The 14,855-nt window shown below is 47.7% G+C and overlaps 1 protein-coding gene across 1 annotated transcript in view; it reads right to left on the reverse strand.

Annotated features, from left to right (window-relative positions):
• Positions 1–930: 930 nt before the first annotated feature.
• Positions 931–14,855, reverse strand: part of LOC310870455 (solute carrier organic anion transporter family member 5A1-like) — a 39,885-nt gene continuing 25,960 nt past the window's right edge. The window contains exons 5-12 of the mRNA XM_083781684.1: positions 13,751–13,883; positions 10,961–11,178; positions 10,312–10,476; positions 7,144–7,342; positions 6,695–6,857; positions 6,069–6,313; positions 2,335–2,399; positions 931–1,531 (exon numbers count right to left, since the gene is read on the reverse strand). Of these exons, the coding sequence (XP_083637810.1) occupies positions 1,038–1,531; positions 2,335–2,399; positions 6,069–6,313; positions 6,695–6,857; positions 7,144–7,342; positions 10,312–10,476; positions 10,961–11,178; positions 13,751–13,883 (1,682 nt within the window). The 3' untranslated portion in view covers positions 931–1,037. The remainder of the gene's footprint in view (positions 1,532–2,334; positions 2,400–6,068; positions 6,314–6,694; positions 6,858–7,143; positions 7,343–10,311; positions 10,477–10,960; positions 11,179–13,750; positions 13,884–14,855) is intronic.

Raw genomic sequence — 14,855 nt, forward strand, 5'->3', positions numbered from 1 at the left:
TCATTTCTCTCCAAAAGCACGTGAATAATGATGGAATATGATCACAGCTCACATTTCGTATCACGCACTACAGTTTTATCGATTTAGAATTATTCTGGATCCCTTTTTAGTTTCTCAAAGAAAAATAAATCGATATCCGATGAAAAAAAAGGGTATATAAACTGAAATAAAATATGTTATCACGTATAAGGTATAATTATTTAATTCTTTATTTTAAATTGTCAATTGCTTTAAATGTACTTAATCTTGGACTATAGTGATATTAATACTAAATGCCTGTGTATATGTATATGTAATTTGTAAATTGATTAGTGGTATACTGTGGTTACTTTGCGCTACTTTTGATGCGTATGCACCGTCCCAGCATATGACGTCAGGGTATAACTGGTATAACTAGCTCTCAATGATGTGGATTAAAGGACCCAATGCCAGAGTGTAATTGGTCTTCGATTGTGACGTAATGACGATATGTTTTAGTGTCGGGAGGATTAAAGGTAATGCTCCTATGTACATACATGTATGTAATCTGGCACCACTGCCGTATCAGGCACAAGTAGTCATTACGTCATTTGCTGGGGCGGTGCATACGCATCGAATATTGTCCTGGGCGAAACTAGTACTTGCGCGCTCTGCTTGCGCAAGTAATACATCGATACATATCGTCGGGATATAACATCGATATATATCGATATACCGTTACATGCCTAGGAGTTACTGTCACTCAGTCGTGCTCAAAGTGGGGTCCAGGAACCGCAAAGGGTTCCTTAAGGGGGGGAGGGGGGTTCACTCTGCACACTCAGAGTTATTTGGGGGGAGATCCACTGGCCTAGGTTCTACAAAGGGGTGGGGGGGGGCTGGGCACACGAGTCCAGTGCATGTGACTGACCACGTGTGGGTCTGGGTGTATACACGTAACATGTGAGGACCGTAGAGAATAAAAGGCACGTTTCTTTTGTTTCGAGGTGGGCATGGACACAGACGGTAGGTTTCTTTTGTTTTGAGGTGGGCATGGACACAGACGGAAGGAGGAGGAGGTCTCAGACTTGTTCCAGCGAGCGTGCCGGCGTCCGGGGAGGAGGAGGCAGCGCGGGCGGCGGTACGGCCACTCGGAGCTCGTCCCCGGGGCAGCTCTGCGTGCTCACCCCCCTGTTGAGCGCCGCTGCCACGCCATTCTGGACGGCCGCGGCAGCATCGGTGCGCGGGATGTTGACTGGGCAGGAGCGCGTGCGGGCATGGCCCTTGCGGCCGCCCGGGTGGCACACGAGGGCGCCCACCGTGTCGCCGCCGGGCGCGCCCAGGTGGCGCTTGAGCCAGCGCTCCACCCGCTCTTCCTTGTACTTGATGGAGTACCAGGTGAGGAAGATGAAGAGGAAGCCCAGGAACTTGAGGCTGGCGGCGAGGCCAAAGTAGACGAAGCGCAGCGAGGTGACGTCGTACTCGTGGCACGAGCCGTGCACGCCGCAGTCCTGCTGCCACAGCATGCACGTGGTGTCGATGACCGCCCCAAAGTAGATGGGAGTGGGAATGTACGCTGTGAGGAGAGGGAGAGGAGAGGAGAGGAGAGGAGAGGAGAGGAGAGGAGAGGAGAGGAGAGGAGAGGAGAGGAGAGGAGAGGAGAGGAGAGGAGAGGAGAGGAGAGGAGAGGAGAGGAGAGGAGAGGAGAGGAGAGGAGAGGAGAGGAGAGGAGAGGAGAGGAGAGGAGAGGAGAGGAGAGGAGAGGAGAGGAAGGATTTAAAAAAAAGACAGAAAGAAGGAAGGAAGGACGGACGAACGGACAGACAGGACGGACGGACGGACAGACAGGAGGCAGACAGTGAAAGAAAGTAGATTAATAAAGTAGAGAGGAAGCAGGGGAGAAGGAAGGATGACACAGAGAGAGAGAGAGAGAGAGAGAGAGAGAGAGAGAGAGAGAGAGATGGGAAAGGACAGATGGATGGAGGAGAGAGAGATGGAAGACGACAAAAAGAGAAAGACGAGATGATGAGAGAGAGAGAAAGATATAATAGTGGGGAGAGACTCCGAGAGAGGTGTCAGCATTTCAGATAAGAGGTCAGCAAAACGCAACACACGCACGCACAAATCCGTTTCAATTACTGAATTGACTGTAAATAAAGTAATTACTAAATAAACCTACAGTAGGGGAATAAATAAAAGCACTGAACAGATGTCTACGTCGCTGCCTCTACAGCACTGCTCTGTATTTAACCACTTTAACTGGATATATGAATGCTTGTTCCGGATTTCACCACATAAACATGATGTACTGTATGTGACATATACATATACATATATATCAGTGTTTGTTCAGTATTTGTGTCAGCATGCTTTACTCACCGAGGGTCCTGAGCAGAACAAACTGCATTCCCAGAGCGAACGGCCTCTCTTGCTCTGCTACAGACCTATGATGCACACACACAGACAGTACATCACTACACGTACATACTAAAGACCAATGCGTGAGCACACGCAGCTCGCCATATGTCCCGTCACGCCACTGTGTGAGCACGTAGATTACATATGAGAAGGGCCATGCAAGTGAGTTAAAAGCGATATTTACACGACACGAAAATCTTCACAACTGAAGTGGCTGACAGAGTCCACTATAACAACAACGATGGTCGTAAACAATATCGCTTGGAACACTTTCAAAGCGATTTTAGGAATGACAGAAACATTGACAGCCAATACATCAGAAGACAGAAACATTGACAGCCAATACATCAGAAGAAACATCAGTTGGTCTAGAGGGGCGGGTTGGTCTAGAGGGTCTAGAGGGGCGGGTTGGTCTAGAGGGGCGGGTTGGTCTAGAGGGTCTAGAGGGGCGGGTTGGTCTAGAGGGGCGGGTTGGTCTAGAGGGGCGAGTTGGTCTAGAGGGGCGGGTTGGTCTAGAGGGGCGGGTTGGTCTAGAGGGTCTAGAGGGGCGGGTTGGTAGAGGGTCTAGAGGGGCGGGTTGGTCTAGAGGGGCGGGTTGGTAGTTGGTCTAGAGGGGCGGGTTGGTCTAGAGGGGCGGGTTGGTAGTTGGTCTAGAGGGGCGGGTTGGTCTAGAGGGGCGGGTTGGTCTAGAGGGGTGGGTTGGTAGAGGGTCTAGAGGGGCGGGTTGGTCTAGAGGGGCGGGTTGGTCTAGAGGGGTGGGTTGGTAGAGGGTCTAGAGGGGAGGGTTGGTAGTTGGTCTAGAGGGGCGGGTTGGTCTAGAGGGGCGGGTTGGTAGTTGGTCTAGAGGGGCGGGTTGGTAGTTGGTCTAGAGGGGCGGGTTGGTCTAGAGGGTCTAGAGGGGTGGGTTGGTCTAGAGGGGTGGGTTGGTCTAGAGGGTCTAGAGGGGTGGGTTGGTCTAGAGGGGTGGGTTGGTAGAGGGTCTAGAGGGGCGGGTTGGTAGTTGGTCTAGAGGGGCGGGTTGGTCTAGAGGGGCGGGTTGGTAGAGGGTCTAGAGGGGCGGGTTGGTAGTTGGTCTAGAGGGGCGGGTTGGTAGTTGGTCTAGAGGGGCGGGTTGGTCTAGAGGGTCTAGAGGGGTGGGTTGGTCTAGAGGGGCGGGTTGGTCTAGAGGGGCGAGTTGGTCTAGAGGGTCTAGAGGGGCGGGTTGGTCTAGAGGGGCGGGTTGGTCTAGAGGGTCTAGAGGGGCGGGTTGGTCTAGAGGGTCTAGAGGGGCGGGTTGGTCTAGAGGGGCGGGTTGGTCTAGAGGGTCTAGAGGGGCGGGTTGGTCTAGAGGGGCGGGTTGGTCTAGAGGGTCTAGAGGGGCGGGTTGGTCTAGAGGGGCGGGTTGGTAGAGGGTCTAGAGGGGCGAGTTGGTCTAGAGGGGCGGGTTGGTAGTTGGTCTAGAGGGGCGGGTTGGTCTAGAGGGGCGGGTTGGTCTAGAGGGTCTAGAGGGGCGGGTTGGTCTAGAGGGTCTAGAGGGGCGGGTTGGTCTAGAGGGGCGGGTTGGTCTAGAGGGTCTAGAGGGGCGGGTTGGTCTAGAGGGGCGGGTTGGTCTAGAGGGTCTAGAGGGGTGGGTTGGTCTAGAGGGGTGGGTTGGTCTAGAGGGTCTAGAGGGGTGGGTTGGTCTAGAGGGGTGGGTTGGTCTAGAGGGTCTAGAGGGGTGGGTTGGTCTAGAGGGGTGGGTTGGTCTAGAGGGTCTAGAGGGGTGGGTTGGTCTAGAGGGGTGGGTTGGTCTAGAGGGGCGGGTTGGTCTAGAGGGGTGGGTTGGTCTAGAGGGGTGGGTTGGTCTAGAGGGGCGGGTTGGGCTAGAGGGGTGGGTTGGTCTAGAGGGGTGGGTTGGTCTAGAGGGGTGGGTTGGTCTAGAGGGGCGGGTTGGTAGTTGGTCTAGAGGGGCGGGTTGGTCTAGAGGGTCTAGAGGGGTGGGTTGGTCTAGAGGGGTGGGTTGGTCTAGAGGGTCTAGAGGGGTGGGTTGGTCTAGAGGGGTGGGTTGGTCTAGAGGGTCTAGAGGGGTGGGTTGGTCTAGAGGGGTGGGTTGGTCTAGAGGGGTGGGTTGGTCTAGAGGGTCTAGAGGGGTGGGTTGGTCTAGAGGGGTGGGTTGGTCTAGAGGGGCGGGTTGGTCTAGAGGGGTGGGTTGGTCTAGAGGGGTGGGTTGGTCTAGAGGGGTGGGTTGGTCTAGAGGGGCGGGTTGGTCTAGAGGGGTGGGTTGGTCTAGAGGGGTGGGTTGGTCTAGAGGGGTGGGTTGGTCTAGAGGGGCGGGTTGGTCTAGAGGGGCGGGTTGGGCTAGAGGGGTGGGTTGGTCTAGAGGGGCGGGTTGGTCTAGAGGGGTGGGTTGGTCTAGAGGGGCGGGTTGGTCTAGAGGGGTGGGTTGGTCTAGAGGGGCGGGTTGGTCTAGAGGGGTGGGTTGGGCTAGAGGGGTGGGTTGGTCTAGAGGGGTGGGTTGGTCTAGAGGGGTGGGTTGGGCTAGAGGGGTGGGTTGGTCTAGAGGGGTGGGTTGGTCTAGAGGGGTGGGTTGGGCTAGAGGGGCGGGTTGGTCTAGAGAGGCGGGTTGGTCTAGAGGGGTGGGTTGGGCTAGAGGGGTGGGTTGGGCTAGAGGGGCGGGTTGGGCTAGAGGGGTGGGTTGGTCTAGAGGGGCGGGTTGGTCTAGAGGGGTGGGTTGGGCTAGAGGGGTGGGTTGGGCTAGAGGGGTGGGTTGGTCTAGAGGGGTGGGTTGGTCTGGGTACAGAGGCCCTGGGTACAGAGGCTACCTCAGGTAGGCTATAACTATCTATAAGTATCTCGCTTCGAGGGATTATGTTTTCAGGCCTGTGAGTCAGTCTGTCACATGCCATTGCATGCGTTTTACAGCACCACAGACAGGGAGAACTCCCTCTCTCCCTCTGCACACCAAGCAGCTGCACAGCTACACTTTACACAACGTGATCGTTCATCAGACACTCACATAGCCGTTGCTCAAATCGTAGACAGTGTGCCCAGTGTGTGAACAGCCCACCAACGCGTTGTGAGCTTGTAGATCGGCTATTTTCAAGGTACACGAGCGGTGGTGGAAAGTAATTAAGTACATTTACTTAAATACTGTAAATAAGTAGTTTTGAGGTATTTGTACTTATTAGTAGTATATTAGTATTTTCAATTTCCAATACTTTGATTATTATTACAAAACATACATTAACCACTTCAACCGATGCATTGTGAGCTTGTAGATCAGCAATTTTCAAAATGTTCAATATTTGTAGAGATTTGTGAACTTGAAATGGGACATTCTGCATAATGAATACTGTTACTAAAGTTAAGTACATTTTGATGCCAATACTTTTGCACTTTTTTTTTTTTTTTAAGATATTTTTTTGCGGCTTACGCCTTTATTGATTTTTTAAGGGACAGAAAGTAGGCTGACAGGAAACGGGAGAGAGATGGGGGGATGACATGCGGTAAAGGCCGTGTCGGGTCCGGGAGTCGAACCTGCGGCACACCGCGACTGGATCACCAGTCCGGTGCCCAGACCGTTACGCTACGGCCTGGGCCAATACTTTTGCACTTTGACTCATTTTGAATTCTGGACTTTTACCTGCAATGGAGTTCTTTTACTCAAGTAAGAACTGTGAGTACTTTCTCCACCACCGTATACAAGCGAGTATGAACCAAGCCGGGATGACACTCACCTGAGGGTGACGATGATGGCGGAGGGCTGCGCGCAGGCGGTGATGAGCGTGACGATGAACAGGAAGACCAGGAAGGGGATGAGCGTGTTGCACGCGCGGTCGCACTTCCCCGACACGGCGTAGCCGTTCTCGTTCAGGTAGGTCTTAACGATCACCAGCTGCAGCTGGTTGGCGCCCTGGGAGCCCGACGACGGCGTGATCACCTGACGACTCTGGACGCACGCGCAGTCCGAGTAGTTACGGATCTGTTAAAAAATGTAATGTTAAGAAAAATATATAGTAATACACAAGTTTTCATTGTGATACCGATAACTAGTACAACATTAAAGTGCCCTATGTTAACCCATTTTAGGCGGGAACCCCTTTTGGTGTTAGCATTACGTTATGCTTTAGCTATTTAAAAATCGCAGATCTACAAGCTCATAGCACGCCACAGAGTGCCGTGCTACGAGCTTGTAGGTCTGCTATTTTTGAAAAATCGAAGAACGACTGACATAGAAACATAGCTTTTTCAGAAAACTGTCATTTTCAAACAGACATTTTTTTAATCTGATCTCAGGTCAGAATGGGTTAAGTTCCATTGATGCGTGCTTGTGTGCGTGCGTGTGTGCGTACGTGCTACCCACCCCAGCAGTGTTGTTGTTGCCCACCGCACTGCATCCAGCCAGGCAGGGGTTGAAGTAAGTGATTCCATCTGATCCACAGACGGGAGCGTACTCATTGATCCTACAGCCACAGTTCACATTACAGCCCCCGGTCAGGTTCCTCTGAGGCATCGTCAGGGTGGGCCTGACCACAGAGACACACAGAGACACAGTCAGGGACACAGACAGGTACACAGACAGACAGTGTGTCTGTCTGTCAGACAGACAGTGTGTCTGTCTGTCAGACAGACAGTGTGTCTGACAGACAGACAGTGTGTCTGTCAGACAGACAGACAGTGTGTCTGACAGACAGACAGTGTGTCTGACAGACAGACAGTGTGTCTGACAGACAGACAGACAGACAGACAGACAGTGTGTCTGACAGACAGACAGACAGACAGTGTGTCAGACAGACAGACAGACAGACAGACCCAGTAGTATAGGGGATGTTGATTCCTCCCAGGTTGATGCTCTCACAGCCCACTATGAACAGCGTGGAGAAGCAGAGCAGAGACACTCCGCTGCAGATCATGGCCAGCTTGGCAGACTCCCTGGCTCCCAGCTTCAGCTTCTTGATGATGTAGCCCCCCAGAACGATGCCCACGCCCGCACTGGGCACTATGATCACACCTAGTGGGGAGGGAGAGAGAGAGAGAGAGAGAGAGAGAGACAGAGAGGGATGGGGATGTGTAGAGTGAGAGGTCTACCATAATTTGTTTGAACTGTGTTTTATTAATGTTATCGCTGCTTTTGTGTCTGTGCTCATGCTGTGTGTGTGTGTGTGTGTGTGTGTGTGCATGCGTGCGTGTGTGTGTGCGTGCGTGCGTGTGTGCAGACGATGTAGGTCACTGACCAGCATCACACGATTGATAATTCATCATGTACATTTGTCTTTGTGTAAAAGCGGATTGTGCATACACGCATGTATGTGTGTGTGTGTGTGTGTGTGTGTGTGTGTGTGTGTGTGCGAGTGTGTGTGTGTGTGCGTGTTTGCTTGTGTGTGCGAGGAGTCCTGGTTATTTGAGGATCATAGTTTTAGATTATTAATGACAGTTGTCCTGAGCTGCTCTCCAACAAACTCTCTCTCTCTCTCTCCCTCTATCTCTCTCTCCAGTGTTCTCTCCATCCTCTCTTCTTCTCTCTGTCTAACTCGGTTTCCATAAAACCATCTTTATGTGCATTTGTGATTTTCATAAAAAGAATAGTATAGCATTTTCAATATATTATTGTTGTCAAGCGGAAACCTCTTATCTCCATTGTTTATTTGTATATTTATGCCCTACGACGTGATCATACTACAGCGTCACACAAAAGCACCAAAAGTAGCAGATCCACGAGCTGGAAGCTGCTTTTGATACTATTGAAGTTGAATCCTGAGAAGGTAACAGTTGTGGACATATGAGGTTTCCACCCGACAGAGACCTTATCCCATTTCTAATTTGCACATGAAAAACCCTGAATGGAAACACAGATCATTTGCTGAACTGGTTTTGCAAACAAAAATGCGCAAAATGGGAGCTGGAAACACTTTCCCCAATAAGTTCAGAGAATTTAACTGACTGAATTGTATTATAATATAAAGTATAATTGTTATGCTGTACGGGTCGGGTTCTCTCTCCTGACTAGATCAAATGGGTATCCTGACCTGAAAATGTATTTTCTGTTTAAATGAAACAGAACATTTTATTAAATTAAATTAAACTTTATTAAATTAATAAAGCGCTGTAGAGATGGGGAGACCCCTGTCACTGATCAAACACCCTATAGCAATGATCACTATCCGAACATAGAGCTATTTAACACTGTTACTAAACAAACACCCTATAGCAATGATTACTATCCGAACATAGAGCTATTTAACACTGTTACTAAACAAACACTCTATAGCAATGATTACTATCCGAACATAGAGCTATTTAACACTGTTACTAAACAAACACCAATGATTACTATCCGAACATAGAGCTATAACACTGTTACTAAACAAACACCCTATAGCAATGATCACTATCCGAACATAGAGCTATTTAACACTGTTACTAAACAAACACCAATGATTACTATCCGAACATAGAGCTATTTAACACTGTTACTAAACAAACACCCTATAGCAATGATCACTATCCGAACATAGAGCTATTTAACACTGTTACTAAACAAACACCCTATAGCAATGATCACTATCCGAACATAGAGCTATTTAACACTGTTACTAAACAAACACCAATGATTACTATCAGAATATAGAGCTATAACACTGTTACTAAACAAACAACCTATAGCAATGATTACTATCAGAATATAGAACTATTTAACAAAAATATCACCTTACACCACCTTTTAAGTTGCGTCTAATGTGTGTGTGGGTCCGATTAATCGATAATAGGACCTGGAATTGATTATTAAAATTAATAAATCAAATTTTGAAATGAAAATATTATCTGTTGGAAAGGCAATATTGTCATCCAAACAGGACAGGGCTACCAAAGTGTGCCTGGGATCTGTCTGTGTAGCTGCATGACTGAGAGGAGTGGAGATTGACTCCAATCAAGATACAGGTTTGGAGGATTTAGCAGGTGTTGGGAATTCACCTAATCAGGCCTAGGCTGATTCACCAGACGGCCATCTTACTTCGGGGATACGTACAGTACAGTCAAGGGGCCAGCTAGGCACTCCAATGTTGAAGCGCTGGGCCCTAGTGGTAGGAGGAAGGACTGCAGGCGGACCGTGGATTCATGACGAGGAAACCCCGTGCAACCGAGCGCTCAATGTTAAAGCCCAGCTGCACTTCCGCATTTGGGCACCAAAATGTGGTGCCCAAATGCTGAATCGGCGAAAAAATGCGGAAATAGAGGGTCCTTCCGGCAGCCTTCCGGGTGCTTCAAAACGCCACTGAGCAACTTCCACTGACATGAATAGCGGAGGGGGCGGAGCTTCACGCCAGTTCAGTCTCTATCCTTTTAATACTCTATGAGTACAGTATGTACTCAAACAAAAACAGTCATAACTCGCTCAAATCTTGACGGATTTACAAACGGGTTGATTTATTACAAACGTTTTCAACGTGGCTGCTTAAAGTTGTTTTATATGAACGTCGTATAAAAGCATATAAGTATGCGGACGTCTCTGAGGTTTATATAACAAACCAAACCGTTTGAAAATCTATTGAAAATTGAGCACATTGTGGTTATTTAAAAGTACATGCCCCATAGACACAATGTTATGTAGCCCCGAGGCAAGATGGCCGCCACTCCAAGTGGAGTTAGTAACCCAAATTGACCCTTATTAACTCTCAAGAGTTAAATTATTGTTAATGATCTACATTTCCTTGATATGAAAAGAGTTTAAACCAACTGCATTATTGGTGCTGATTGGTAATGGTATCTGATATTATTACTGGTAACCTGATTGAGACAATTTCCGCAATTGAAGATTGTATTCGTAGGGTTCCAAACGATTAATCGATGAATTGTTAATATTGAATTATTACTAATTGATTTTCATTTTGGACACATTTACACAATACTATGTGTGTGGGTGTGTGTGTGTGTGTGTGTGTGTGTGCGTGGGTGCGTGCGTGGGTGTGTGCGTGCGCATACCCGTGTAGATGGAAGCGCTGGATGCAGGGATACCGAACTGAGACTCTATGAACTTGGGGATGAAGGTGATGAAGGCCGTTACGATGGCACTCTCTGCTGTGTAGGACAGACTGACGAAGAGGAATGTCACATTACTGAGGATACGCATCGCTGCCTTGGGGAGGTCTGGATAGAGAGAGAGAGAGAGAGAGAGAGAGAGAGATAGATAGATAGATAGATTGGTGAGAAAGGTCACATACAGGTAATTATTTGACTCTTTTGACGACATCGGTGTCGGCAGTTATGCATCGCTGTCCTGACTTTAAACCACTTTCAAGCTTCATACATCGCTGTTGTCAGGCAGAAAGCTCTCGAGCTTGTAGATCTGCTACTTTTGCTATTTCTGAACTGCAATTCTGCAAAGTCACAGTTTTGGACATGACAAGGTTTCCACCCGACAGAGACGATATATATTGTGGGCATGTTGGACCTTGGTGAAAAGATTTTTAAGGGTGTTATTGTGAGCATGCAGATCGGTTATTTTAGGGGGAAAAAGGCAAATGTTTTTTTCAAATTGATAAGAAAACTCGGTCCCCAGTTCAAATAGGATTATTTTGGGAGGTTTGGCATCCTGAAAAGGTTGAGAAAGCAGAGCACAGTATAATGGTACCTTTGATGTCCCTCCCGAAGCCCATGGAGGAGGTGACGCTCTTGTTCTTGTTGTTGGTCTTCTCCTTCAGCACTTCGTCGTCGCTCGACAGCTCGTCCAGCGACACCTTCTTCCTCCGATTCTTCTTCTTGTGGCGCGGAGGCAGCTTCTTGGGAAAGGTGAACATGGGGAAGATGACCAGCAACATGGCCACCGAACACAGCAGGAACCCACTCCACCTGCATGGACAGAGAAAGAGAGAGAGAGAGAGAGAGAGAGAGAGTACATGACCAGTTGATTATTGGTACCGGTTAGGGTTGTTCCGATTGGATCGGGTGATCGGAATTCGGGGCCGATCACGTAATTTTCAAATGATCAGAATCGGATCGGGAGGCCCAGGCCGTAGTGTAACGGTCTGGGCACCGGACTGGTAATCCAGTCGCAGTGTGCCGCGGGTTCGACTCCCGGACCCGACACGGCCTTTACTGCATGTCATCCCCCCCATCTCTCTCCCGTTTCCTGTCAGCCTACTGTCTGTCCCTTCAAAAATCAATAAAAAGGCGTAAGTCGCAAAAAAATATCTTAAAAAAAAAAAAAAGAATCGGATCGGGAGCGAAAAAACTTGATCGGGACATCCCTAGTATCAATATCATATCCATATCATGATATTAGACTGGATATTGTCTGTGATGTTGGATATCGTACCATTGTAATATGGCATAAGTGTTCTATAAAATCGGATTGGGAAAAATCGGTATCAAGATGCTCAAAATCAAATTAAATGTAGCCGGGATATCCCTAGTACCGGTCATTGTCACTATAATTGTTTCTAGTGTTGTAGTACACAAGTCTGTTATGATCTAATCGCCCATGGCTGTGTACTTGTACGTGAATACACAATGTACTTGATATGTATTGTACTGCCTGAACTGTAAGCATACTTTATAGTTAGCTACTGGAGACATCTTAGACAGCAAGGTCAGCTGCAGCTAGCAGTTGTTATGTCTCAGTGTTATTAGTCACGTCATTAGGATCCAGCTCTATATATGTCCTGTGTGTGTGTAATAAACTTTGTGAACCCTTGGCGTGATACTGTCTCGTGTCCCGTTATTTGTTCTCCCGGGCCCGTCGACCGCCGCCGTACCAAAGGAATAATTCAACCGGATTGTCACACACCACCTAGCCTGCACACACACTACCGGTCTGCCAGAACCAGACCAGGGTCCAATTAGATTCTACAACAAAGTCCTTGACTCGTCTTGAGTCCGGTCTCGAGTCCACATTTTCATCAATATCATAAGAGAGTGTGTGACGCTTATAGACAGCTATCTTGTTAACGGAGTGCAGCTGATGCACCTGCCTTCTATCGCAGTGTTTTCTACCTATAAAATGAGAAGAATCTAATTAAATCTGGTCTCGGTCTCGACTAGGACTCGAGTCGACCCCCTCCCACACTCTGTCTTGACTCAGACTCGCCCCCCCTCGGACTTGGACTTGCGTTAGGTGGACTGGACTACAACACTACTAATTCGTTGTATAATTTCAGCAATTTCAATTTCAGGTTTTTTTATTTTCCATAAATCAATGCTATTGAACAACCTTTACGTCTGTGTGTTGGTTATAAAAATGTGGAACCAACGCTTTCGACAAAACCACCTAACTCCATTGGTCCCTCAAACGAAAGTTCTGTATGTAACTACGGTTCTTTGAATCCCGAATGAGCGCAGGAATACATCCCTGCACATACGCTTGCATGCGTGAAGGGACGTGCTTCAGCAGGAATGAACTGTCTGCTAACTCCACCAGCTCTCCCCCCAAGTAATACTATACTGTATATAAACTCACAATACCAACTTTGATGAGGCAGTATTGCACGTATTTATTGTTTCATGCGTCAGACCCGTTTGACTTTGAGGAGGTGGAAACGTGAGTCACACCTGCAAAACAATAAATACGTGCAGACCAGTGGAGTGCTCCAGTATGTTTTATTTGAGTGGTCTTCTGAAGTGCCCAGGTATTATTCCCTGATTCAAGTTGTCCCTGTTGAGCACCGACGAGCCCTTCTACCTTCAACTGGCTCGCTGCACGCTGGACTTCTCTTTGTACAGAAATCACCATATTATGGGGATTAAAAGGGACACAGACAGACAGACTGCCGGGTACAACAGGTTTGCAAAACATGCAGTTTCTGAGCAGATCTAATTTTAGTTAATTGTCATAATGTATCTTCCCTCAGCAATTATACAAAGCCTAAAAGGATTATTATTTTTGAGGGGCGCTAGCCCCCCCAATCCATGGCTTTTGAACATTACGTCATGTGGCAGCCAAGTCTATGGACTTTAATGTTTGTTTAGGGCACTAAATGACGATGTAAGACATCACGTGGCCAATATACTGTAAATACATCTTGTGATTCCGTTTCATACAATAACACACTGAATTCATGTCTCGGAGGACGAATGGGATGATGACATAGTGACAGACCGTTAGCCACAGCACTAAAGCACGAGAAGGAAATTGACTTTATGACGGTGGAAATGATCGGGGACAATGACTTGTTTGAGCAATGGTACGATGGCAATGGTCTCTTGACTTTAGGCCAAGAAAACACCAGCCAGGAAAATTAGAGAAGAGCCTATAGTCTAAGGACATTTTATGTTTGCTTTATGTATGCCCCCTGTGGCGTCGTGTGGCAGCCACAGTGGGCGCCCCTCACTTCACACAAGTGTTCCGATGTACAATGCTCAACGCCGATTTATATAAAACTGAATGGTCAACTACAATGCCCTGATGGCGACAGCCGTTACTCACCAGTTGCCTATGAACCGAGGGTCGCTCTGGTCGATGTTGACCTCGGTTTTAGGGTCGACGTAGAAGCCGATGAGAACACCTCCCAACAGGTAGCCTGCTGCCGGTCCCAGAGCACCCATCACATACATTATAGCTGAGAGAGACAGAGACAGAAAAACTAACTGAGTGCACAATGTTAAGTTCAGGACGCTTCAAGGCCCTCATACATATGTCGCCTTCTGTTCCGCCGGCACCATTGGTTCCGTTCTAGATTCTTGGAACCTTGATTCTTTCACAGAACCGGTGGCCATCTTTTGGTTCCGAATCAACTTTTAGGGTTCTGAACAGATTCATTTTCAGTGAAAACACTCTGAACTGGTTCAATATTGTGAGCTTGTACAAAATAGCTGATGTATATAGTGTTCAGATTTTGGTGCTATGTCAAGTCATTTTTGCGTGGCCCTAGTCGCTTCTTTTTCTATTTTGTAGACATGGCCGCTTGATTCTCTCGCAAAAGCTGGCATCCCTGGCTGCCGATCATGAGATCAGAACTCATGATCCAAGATTCCAAGCTGCTGCTGTTTGAATGGTGGATTAGTTTCACTTTAAACATTATGTAAGTGAGTTAAGTCAGTGTTGTATGCTATTACGGTAATGGTGTTAACACAACACTAGTGGTGTACTCAAATGGATCAAATTTATTACTCGACTACAAATCCAATTTACTTGAGCTTAATTTAAGTACAGGAGTACCCTTTTTCAACCTTATCTTCATGCAATATAAACTAAATAATATATTTTCAATCTTTTAACTACACGACAACATCCTGTATGGGGGTCCCTGGCACAAACACATTTTCAGATGGGGGCCCGTGGCCGAATACAATACATGGCCTACATATTGGAGTCCTTGACATGAAATTGTTTGAGAGCCACTGGTTTAACCAACATTAGGATTAGGAAGCCCTAATAAGCAACTTACACTTTAGTTAAACAAGCTCAAAGAACCACAACTACCAATATTTTACAAGCAACTTTACAGAAAGTAGTTCAAAGTCGCTTATCGTCAGTGGTGGAAGAAGTATCAATACTGGAATGTAGAACTACTCCGTTACAAGTGAAAGTC

This window comes from Protomyctophum parallelum, assembly GCF_964188405.1.
Source record: "Protomyctophum parallelum genome assembly, chromosome: 14".
Taxonomy (NCBI): domain Eukaryota; kingdom Metazoa; phylum Chordata; class Actinopteri; order Myctophiformes; family Myctophidae; genus Protomyctophum; species Protomyctophum parallelum.